The 9,996-nt window shown below is 41.6% G+C and overlaps 1 protein-coding gene across 2 annotated transcripts; it reads left to right on the top strand.

The window, feature by feature from the left end:
• The first annotated feature begins 583 nt into the window (after positions 1-583).
• Positions 584-9,568, top strand: MCL1 (MCL1 apoptosis regulator, BCL2 family member). 2 transcript variants are annotated; one of them, XM_001370840.4, is made up of 3 exons: positions 584-5,493; positions 6,171-6,418; positions 6,670-9,568. In XM_001370840.4, exons 1-3 carry the CDS (start codon positions 4,791-4,793, stop codon positions 6,784-6,786), a joined length of 1,068 nt encoding a protein of 355 aa, XP_001370877.1. In that variant the 5' UTR covers positions 584-4,790; the 3' UTR covers positions 6,787-9,568. The 2 variants fall into 2 exon arrangements, with proteins under 2 accessions (XP_001370877.1, XP_007485445.1); XM_007485383.3 differs by lacking the exon at positions 6,171-6,418 and having other exon boundaries at positions 6,670-6,794.
• Positions 9,569-9,996: the final 428 nt, after the last annotated feature.

Here is a 9,996-nt window from a genome sequence, read left to right as displayed (position 1 = left end):
TAAATATTGAAATTATATAATAAACTGAGAAACTAATAAGCAAAACAAAGGGTTTTTTGGCATAATAAAAAAAATCCTTAGCTAACATGATTTTTTTAAAAAAGAAAAAGGAAAACCAGATTATAAAGATCCAAAAGAAACAATCAATGAGCAAAGGAAATAATTGAAATTATCAAGATTGCTATACAAAATTATATGCTAGCAAAAATAATTATAACACAATTTCAGAAAACAATAAATAGCGATTTTAACCAACTATCTCAGAACAAGAAATCAAAGTGACATCAAAGAAAAAAAATCCTGGCCCATAGGATTCACAAGTGAATTCTATCAAATAGTTGTTACAAAAACTGTTCTCAATAATAGAGAAGGCATTCTAAGGACCTGATTTATTTTTCAGCCATTTTAGTCATGTCCAATTCTTAACCCTTATTTGGGGTTTTCTGGGCAAAGATATTGAACTAGTTTGCCATTTCCTTTGTCAGCTCATTTTATTTTACTTTATTATTTTCCATCTTGGAACATATTGGTTCCAAGGCAGAAGAGTGGTAAAGGCTAGGCAATGGGGGGTGGGGTGGGGTTGGGTTAAGTGATTTGCCCAGGGTCACACAGCTGAGAATTGTCTGAGGTCCGGTTTGAATCTAGGACCTCCAGTCTCTAGGCCTGGCTCTCAATCCACTGAGCTACCCAGCTGCTCCCTATCAGCACATTTTAAAGATGAGGTTATTGAAGTAAACAAGATTAAGTGTCTTGTCCAGGGTCTTGCAGCTAGTGAAAGTGACTGAGACTAGATTTAAACTTAGATATGCTTTGACTCCATTAGGCCACCTATCTGCCCCAAAGGTCTTGATTCAAGGGAACAATGAAGAAGAGGAATATAACAATGAAGCAACTAAAGTAATTAATATTGATGCAAAAATATAAACACCCTAGCAAAGATGCTGAGCAAAATATTTTTCAAATTATTCATCGTGATAAGAGGATTTATATAAGGGAAGATAAAGTGAGCAATTAAAAAAACATTTTCTGTCAAGACAAAGAAAAAGCCTTCCAACAAAATACTTCATTTATTCACATAAAAACAAAATACCAACTCAAAAAAAGCATAAGCATGGTGTAATAGAGCACTGGGCTTGTCAGGGAAGAACTGAGTTCAAATTTAGCCTCAGACACTAGCTGTGAGATTCTGGGCATCATTTAATCTCTGTTTGCCACAGTTTCCTCATCTGTAAAATAGTAATAATAGCACCTACCTTCCACAGTTGTTGTGAAGATCAAATGAGATATTTGTAAAGTGATCCACATAGCACCTGGTCTAGAGTAAATGCTATATAAATGTTAGCTCTCATTATTTAGAATGGAAAAACACAGAAAGCTTTTCCACAATCACAGAATTTGAGAAATGAAAGAAACTTCACATCCATTTAGCCCAACCTACAAATGAAAGGAATTCTTCTATAACTATATATCTGACAAGGAGTTATCCAGCCCTTGCCTGAGGACTTCCATGAAGGGTGAGGCCACCAACTCCAAGAAGCCTACTCCATTCCACTTCTGGAATTCTTAGCAAGTTTTTTGTGTTGTCAAGCCTAAATTGGTCTCTGAGACTTCCATCTGTTGTTCCTAGGTCTACCCTCTGGGGCCTAACAAAACAAACCAATCCTTTTAAAAATCCTTTTCAAAAAGACAAACTTTGAAATGCCAGAAGACTGATATCTTGACCTCTTGAAGTTCTCTTTTATTCAGGCTAAATTACATTCCTGTTCCTTCACCCAATACTCCTGACTAGGCTTCTAAGATCCTTCATCATTCTGGTTGTCCTCCTAGTGCACACCCTCCAACTTATAAATGCTCTTTTTAAATCATGGGTCTCAGAACTGAGCATAATATTACAGATAAGATCTGACAAGAGCCAAATATACCAGGACTATCAGCTTCCATTTTAGAAAGTGGTGCCTTTTTAAAGCAGCTGAAGATCAAAGTAGTTTTTGGGACTGCTATATCACATTGCTGACCAATCCTCTAAGAGCCCCCAAATCTGGAACAGGTGCTATCGAACCATGCCTCCCCATCTTATACTAATGAAGTTGTGTCCAAGAGTAAGACTCCACATTTATCCCTACTAAATGTTACCATATTACATTCAGCACAATGCGGGCACCTAGCTCTTGATTTTATCATTCGATATGTTAGTTATTCCTCCCAGATTCTTCAATCTCCCACATCTTCAAATGTGATGGCATCTTAGTACCAGGGATAAAGCAAGGTTACCTCCCAGTTACTATTTGATAGAGTACTAGAAATGCTAGATAAGACAGATAAAACTAAAGGCAGGAACATTGGCAAAAACCATACAAAATGATCCCTAATCACAAATGCTATTATGATTTAACCTAGAAGATCCTAAAGGAAGCAATTTGGAATTATGCAAACAAGATAAACAAATGTCCATACCCTTTAACTTAGAGATTCCCCTGGGAGGCATATATTCCTAGGAAGTTAATGACAAAAAGAAAGACCCCATAAAATATTTTATAACTGCAAAGAATCAGAAACAAAATAGATGCCCACTGACTGAGAAATGACTAAACAAAGTACAGAACATGAACAGAATGGAATATTACTGTGCGGTGAGCATAATGAATACATAGAGGTATAGAAAGACTGATATGAAATAATGTAGGAAAAAAAACAGAAGAGTAAGAAAACAATATACAGAACCACAACAATTTAAATGGAAGGAATCACCAAAAAAACAAACAAAAAAACCCCAAACAATCCAAACTGAATACTGTAATTGGTTTTGCTGAACCTTTTTCTCTTCTAATTTTTAAAAAGAGGAGAGGAGGGATATAGGAGGAAATGTGACCAAGAAAAAAAACCTATCTTGAAATCAATGGATTCCTAGACAGAAGATGGGTAAGGGCTAGGCAACTGAGGTTAAATGACTTGCCCAGGGTCACATAGCTAGAAAGCGTCTGAGGTCACATTTGAACCCAGGAATTCCTGTCTCTAGGTCTGGCTGTTTATCCACTGAATCATCTATTTACCCCTAAAATGTATTTTAAAAAGAAAACCAGAGAATCAGAAAAATATTAGTTAATTAGAATTAACCAAGGTGATTAATAATTGCAATCAACCAGAATACAAAATAAATTCTTGAAATTAACATTTCTATATGGCATTGACAAAAAAAGAGAAAAATAAATTTCATTTAAAGTAATTACAAAATGCATAAAATACCTAAAAATTAACCTACAAACTCAAACTATCACACTCATAGCTTATATCTGAATACAACTACAAAACAATTTTCATAAAAATAAAGAATTTAAGTAGATTCAAATGTTAATGGTTAGACCATGCCAATATAAGATGATAATGCCTTAATTATGGATTTAGTTTTATGCCAACCCAAACAGGAATTGCTTTAAAGAACTAGACAGAGTAATAAATTCATTAGGAAGAACAAAAAGTCAAGAATTTAAAAGGCAATAATGGGGGGGAATAGGAATGAGGTGGGGCAGGGCTGGTTAGCATCACCAAATGTCAAACTATACTATAAAGCAGTAGTTATTTAATTTGGTATTAATTCATTTATTCATATCACATTACTTTTAAAATAGAGCTAAAAGGGTCAATAGAGGCCATCTAGCCCAACTACCAGATAGAAACTGAGGGTTAGGTGTCTTGCTCAAGTCACAGGAGTATAAAGTATCAGAGGCAGGATCTGAACTGTGTCCTAAGGCCTGCAATTGATTACATATCTACTAAACTATTAAATTTTTGATCTAATGTTCGCTAACCCAACCTAGTTAAATTCAGTAGGGCCTCAAAGATAAACTGGCCAAGTATTAATTTCTAACCAGTTCAGCAACCTTTTTCCAAGAATGGAGGGTTTAATTTTTTTTTTTTAACCAGACCTTCTGTCTTAAAATCAATACTAAGTATCAGTTCTAAGGCAGGAAAGTGGTAGGGGCTAAGCAATGGGGGTAAAGTGACTTGCCCAAAGTCACACGTCTAGGCATTATCTGAGATCACATTTGAACTGAGGACCTCATCTCCAGGGCTAGCTCTCTCTATCTACTGAGCCACCTACCTGCCCCCATCTAATTTAGTTTTAAAGCCTGGCCCCACGTGGGTCAAAAGCTCATTGAAGTATTATAAGTATCCTGCACCTAATGGGTCCTTCCCGGTTTCCAATCTTGGAATCCCAATCCCCATCTATGACTAATAATTCAAATCCTGGGCCTTCAAGGCTGCCTGGGCTGTGGAAAAACTGAAGGTGGCGGAGAGAAGGGGGCAGGATCACGTGGAGGGTGGGCTGCGGCTGTGGTGAGGGGCAGGAGCTGAGCCAGGCTCGTTTCGGACCGGAGGGCTGTCAGAAAATTCCATCAGATGAAGCCAAAACAAGACACGGAAATTCTCTGGTAACCGATTACATAACCCGCCCGACGTGCGGACAGCCAAGTCTCCATCCTCCCAATCAATCCTCCTGGGGCAGGGGTGGGACTGCGAAGCCAGAAAGAGAAGAGTCTTCCCGTCTGCAAAGGCTGAAGCAATCTCCAAGTCCGTTTCCGCTTGCGCCTGCGCCGGTGCCGAGCCGTGCGTGTCTGGCTTCCCGATCTCCGCCCCCTCCTTCCGTTTCCCACCTCCACTAGCTGACGCGCTCCTGACGCATCTGCTATAATTCTGTTCTGCCGACGCCTCTCCCAATCCTCACTTCCGCTTCCTTCGAGTGCGGACCTTGGTGCCTCCCGGACCTTCCTCCGCGGTGGCAGCTGGCTAAGATGTTAGGCCCTTTCAAGAAGAACGCCGTCATCGGCCTCAACCTTTACTGTGGCGGGGCAGGGATGGGCGCCGGCGGCGGCGCCAGCGGTCCCCCGTCCGGCGGGCGCCTGCTAGCTTCTGGCAAAGGCCCTACGGTTGAGAGTACTCCGCCGCAGCGCGATGGAGGGGAAGTGGAAACAGGGACGGCGGGGGCAGGGTTGATTGGCGGAGGAATCCGTGCGAGTCCTCCGAATCCTGTCTCGCCGGGCGCCCGGGGGGTCGCGCGGCCCGCACCCATTGGCGCGGAGGCCCCCGACGTCACCACCGATCCGATGCCGAGCCTGTTCGCGCCGGGCCGCTGCTCGTCGGCGCCCGCCGAGGTGGCCGATGGGGCTGCGGACGTCCCAATGTGCCCTGAGGAGGAACTGGACGGTTACGAGCCCGAGCCTCCCGGGAAGCGGCCCTCCCGCCTGGCTGTGCTGGAAATAGCCCGGGAAGGTGGGGACAGCCCGAACGGCTCTTTGCCTTCGACGCCGCCCCCAGCTGAGGAGGATGAAGAAGAGGATGAACTATACGGGCAGTCCTTGGAGCTCATCAGCCGGTACCTTCGCGAGCAGGCGGTTGGCACGAAGGAGGCCAAGCCCCTACGCAGCGGCAAGGCCTTAGAGACCCTGCGACGCGTGGGAGACGGTGTCCAGAGGAACCACGAGAGGGCTTTCCAAGGTGGGTGGTCTTGCTGCGACCCTCTCCTCGCGGGTGGCCGAGACGAGTCCCACCATTGTGCATGCGCAGCTGCTTTGTGCTGGCAAACTTGGCTGCTCTGCACATTAGTTCCCAAAATGGGTGGGAAATTCATCGTGCGGTTCCCTGGAACTAGAAACTGCTAGCTGCGGCGAAGCTTGTATTGGGCCCAGGTGGATTCTGGCCGGAGAAAGTACCTGGGAAGGTGGAGGGGATTTTCAACCAATCATTGAGCATTTATTAATCGCTTACTGTGTGCCAGGCACTGCGGTAGGCTCTCGGGTTGCAAAAAGCGGTCAGAGACAGTCCTTGCTCTCAAGGGTCTTGGAGAAAGATATATCCATTAATCAGTAAACGTTTAGGAAGCGCCTACTATGTGCTAGGCACAGTGCTTAAAGGTGGGGGTACAAAAGGAGACCAAAGACGGTACTTTTAACTTTATTTCTTTTAAGACACTGTCATTTGTTTAGTTATAATTATTTCCAAAGTGCTTATACTAATTCACATCTCCACTCATAATAAATTAATGTGCTTATCTTCCCACAACCCCTCCAATATTGACTATTCCTATCTTTTGACAACATTTCCCAATGTTGAAGGGAGGACTGTTTTTGCAGGCAGAAATGATTAGAGTCGGTAATCTTGCCGTTTCTTTTCAGGCATGCTTCGGAAATTGGATATCAAAAACGAAGAGGATATTAAAGCTGTGTCTCGAGTGGCGACCCATGTTTTCAGTGACGGTATAACAAACTGGGGCAGGATTGTGACTCTCATTTCTTTCGGTGCCTTTGTGGCAAAGCACTTGAAGAGCATAAACCAGGAAAGTTGCATAGACCCGCTAGCAGAAAGCATAACAGATGTTCTGGTCAAGACAAAACGGGACTGGCTGATTAAGCAAAAGGGCTGGGTAAGTCCAAGCAAAGGCCGGGTGCAGAACTGGAGGAAAGGGGGCAGGGGTGCTGGGAAGTAACAGCCCTATTGCAGTCTCAAGGCACTCCCCAATGTGTAGAATGTTGGTTTCTTAGATAGGAGCCTAATTGATGGAGCTCATGAACACTTTTCACCTTCATGTTCATCCTCTTGGCAACAAATCATGTTCTGAGCCAGTGGGAGTCCACTTCAAAATGTGTGTTTTTTTTTCCCCTTTTTCTTTTCTAGGAGGGATTTGTGGAATTCTTTCATGTACAGGACCTAGAAGGTGGCATCAGAAATGTGCTGCTCGCCTTTGCCGGTGTTGCTGGAGTAGGAGCTGGTTTGGCATATCTAATAAGATAGCCTTGTAAGTGCAATAAATGACTTGTAACTGACTCCAGCCAGCAAAACTGCACAATTCTGCTGTGAAATTAAAAGTATTTATGAAGCTGGACATCAAACTACCCAGGCTAGAACATCCAAGATCCTTCTGGAGCACAGAGCTCTAGCAGGAAAAGATACTTCTACCATGGCAGTAGAGGCAAAAGGGGACTTTGATAAGAATAAATACTAGAGAAAAATGTGCTTCCTGAAGAACAGCCATCGGGAAGAAGCAGCAGCAGAGATCTTCTTTGGAAAAGACCAGAGAGAGGTTTAGTGATAGGGTTGGAAGAATTTTCTTCCTTCCCAAAGCACTGTGGCCAGTAGGCTTCCTAGTCATAGAACTGTATTAGCCATTTCACCAGCATTTGGTAGTTATTACACAAGATTAAAAGAGCACTAACAATGCCATGGGCTTAACTTATGTGACTTGGGATCCTCTTTAAAAAGTGTCAGTGAAAGTGATTTGGCTGGGGGCAGGGGAGGCAAACTCCAAATGTACAGATATACCTGCTTTTTTTCCTTGTACAGCTCAGTAACTAGCTCTTGTATCTACAAAGACTTTAGAATGCTTTTTTTTACCTCTCCCCAGACCTAAAAGAACAAAAAAACCTTGTAAATGTGTTTATATATGTAAAAATTTGTATGTATTTTTACAGAAATTTATTTCTTTGAAATGTTATAGAGATTGGGTTAAGGGTTTCTTCCATACCTCCTAAAAAAAAAAACAACTCCTTTGCCCAGGTGATTTAGAACCCTTGTCTATATAGCATTTCTAATCTTAACAAGTCAGATATTTTTGGTATTCAGAACCAATTTGTGATGTGTTCAAAGACAGTTAAAAGTCAATTTTTTAAACTACCTTTGTTATCTTCCTTGTGGATAAGGTTAAATTCTTTGAAGGGACCTGGGATGGGAGAGAAAAAAGAGTACATGAAAAGATTGATTCATGCAGCTTCTTTACTACATGAAAAGATTGATTCATGCAGCTTTTAATAATTGAGCCAGCCATTTCTAGAACTTTTTCATTGGCTTTTTATAAATAATGGCTTTTGTGATAGTGCCATTGTGCATGTACATTCAGTTTAACTTCTCTCATTTTTTAGTCACTCCCATCTGACTCTTTTATGTTATTAATTTAGATTATGGGCTTGGTTTTTATTTTTCAGAACTTTCTCAAGCTTTTCACCTATTCTAAATTTCTATAGCAGAAGTTGTACAGAAAGTCATCCACTTGAGGCAAACCTGACCTCTTGTTTGCTTAAATAAATTGCAAGTAAATGTAAAGAAAGATGGTGCTATTATTAGGCTTGCTTGTCAAAACACAGGCCAAGGCCTAGTCTGTCAATAAAACAAACGTTTATATATTGTTCAAAATTTACCTTTGCAATAATTCCCAAACTACCAGAGACACTCAGTTTTTACCTTTGTCTGAGTATATCAGATTTGATTTCAATTTTTGTACCAAATTTCTCTTTCAAACATGTTTCCTTTTGCTCCAGCCCTTCTATAAATAACTACATGACCAATCCCTGTTGCCCTTCCTGCTCCTTTCAGGATATGGCCCTCTGGACTCTGAAGTGGACTCATGGTCCCTGTAGTCCCCCTTCCTTGAGTAGTGAACTTATTGTCTCCCAGTATTAAATTGGGGGTGGGGTTTGGCCACCAGCAGGTTTATGGGAAAGTTTTCAAAAATGTTTTCTCAAAGTCCCTTTTCTGTTAGGACTTTTCAGAGAAGGGGGGGGGGGAAAGGTCTTGCTGTGGTTTCTTTTCCACATGACCTTTTTGGTGGAGGAAGGTATTTTTTGAAGTCCTTTGGAAGGAATGGCTGAATCACTTTGTCACCTTTCTTGTTTTCTGCTCACTGGAGTATTGAATTGAGTTTGTCTAGAGGTGTTAAACCTCAAAGAACTTGGCTCACCTGAAAATAGCTGGTGGTGGAGCTAGCTTAGTTTGAAAACTGCCACATTGTTGCCATTTAACTTTAGTCTGTGGACTTGATTATAGGTAAAATAAGCATAAATCAAGTTTGACTAAGAATGTAATAGGGAAGAATGGCTTTGCCTGCTCATCCTGGAGCCATCCAGTCTATTGCTCAAGCTGTTTTTCACCTAGTTGTGTTTCTTGTTCTTAATCATAATTCCACTTATTTATATCATGCATATTTTGAGGAACTAAAAGCACTTTATATAGTTTTTATAGCTTCAAAATCCATGTAAGAGGGCCAGGGGAAAACTACTTCCCCATTTTTTACAACTGGGGAAATTAAGGCACAAAAAGGGTGACTTACCCAATAAACCAGTGGTGGAGCTCATCATAAAAGATCTTGGCTCCCAGACCATCAGAGAGGAATCCTGGTGTGGAGTAAGGACCTCAAATCAGAAAATTGTCCGGGTTGTGTGGGTTGAGAAAGGAGTAAGTGTTCCTGATGAAGTGTATGGAGAAGAAACGATGCATTAAAGGATTGATTGCTATTATATAATTGAGGCTAGTGAGATGGAAGGAAGGGGCTGCTGGGCAAGGGAGACACTCAGTATTTTCTGCATTGGTTTCTTCTGCTTCACTTGGAAAACTTGAAATCCCAGATCTAGGATTCCCTATAAATCTTCTTTCAGGGAGTGTACACCCTGCCTTTATGGGTTAGGGATAACCTCTTGAAGAGGTGAGCCAGGGAAGGTTAGGACCAACTGCAGAATACTTAGGTTCTACAATTTCTTAACTTACTGTTTTTTCTGAAAAGAGACTAATAAATCTTTTATTTAAATTCAAGGTGTATGGGTCATCTCTAAGGTTCAACTTTGTCCCCCCCCCCCCCTTCCACTTTGGGAGATAGGGCAGCTGAGCAGATGAAGAGAGAGATCTCTGCCATAAAGCTTGTCCTGTTCCCACTCTCCTGTCTGCGTTCAATTTTTCTTCTTAATTACATTGTTAAGGCAAGCCTTTCCTTATCCTGTTGGAGTCTTTCAGGATACTTTTACTTATTTGTGCCATTTGTTTCTTTGGAGGAACTGAAGCCCTGCCTTTGCAGGCTTAAGTGTTTTAAATTCCCCAGACATTGAGGTTGCATGTTATAGGGGAAAGAATGCTGGATTTGGAGTTAGACTCCAATTTAAAATCCATGCTAGGCTGCTTTTTACCCTTGGAACCTTGAGCAAAATCCTTGAGCCTCAGTTTGTCATCTGTAAAATGAGA

The sequence above is a fragment of the Monodelphis domestica genome, chromosome 2 (assembly GCF_027887165.1).
Source record: "Monodelphis domestica isolate mMonDom1 chromosome 2, mMonDom1.pri, whole genome shotgun sequence".
Taxonomy (NCBI): Eukaryota; Metazoa; Chordata; class Mammalia; order Didelphimorphia; family Didelphidae; genus Monodelphis; species Monodelphis domestica.
Note: the sequence above shows the minus strand (reverse complement) of the source record. Positions and strands in the feature narration are given on the sequence as shown.

Excerpts from the sequence above, each read along its gene's own strand:
- MCL1 (XM_001370840.4), top strand. The coding sequence starts at position 4,791 with ATGTTAGGCCCTTTCAAGAAGAACGCCGTCATCGGCCTCAACCTTTAC. Across the intron at positions 5,494-6,170 it reads CCACGAGAGGGCTTTCCAAG|GCATGCTTCGGAAATTGGAT; the intron begins GTGGGTGGTCTT and ends GTTTCTTTTCAG. Across the intron at positions 6,419-6,669 it reads TGATTAAGCAAAAGGGCTGG|GAGGGATTTGTGGAATTCTT; the intron begins GTAAGTCCAAGC and ends TTTCTTTTCTAG.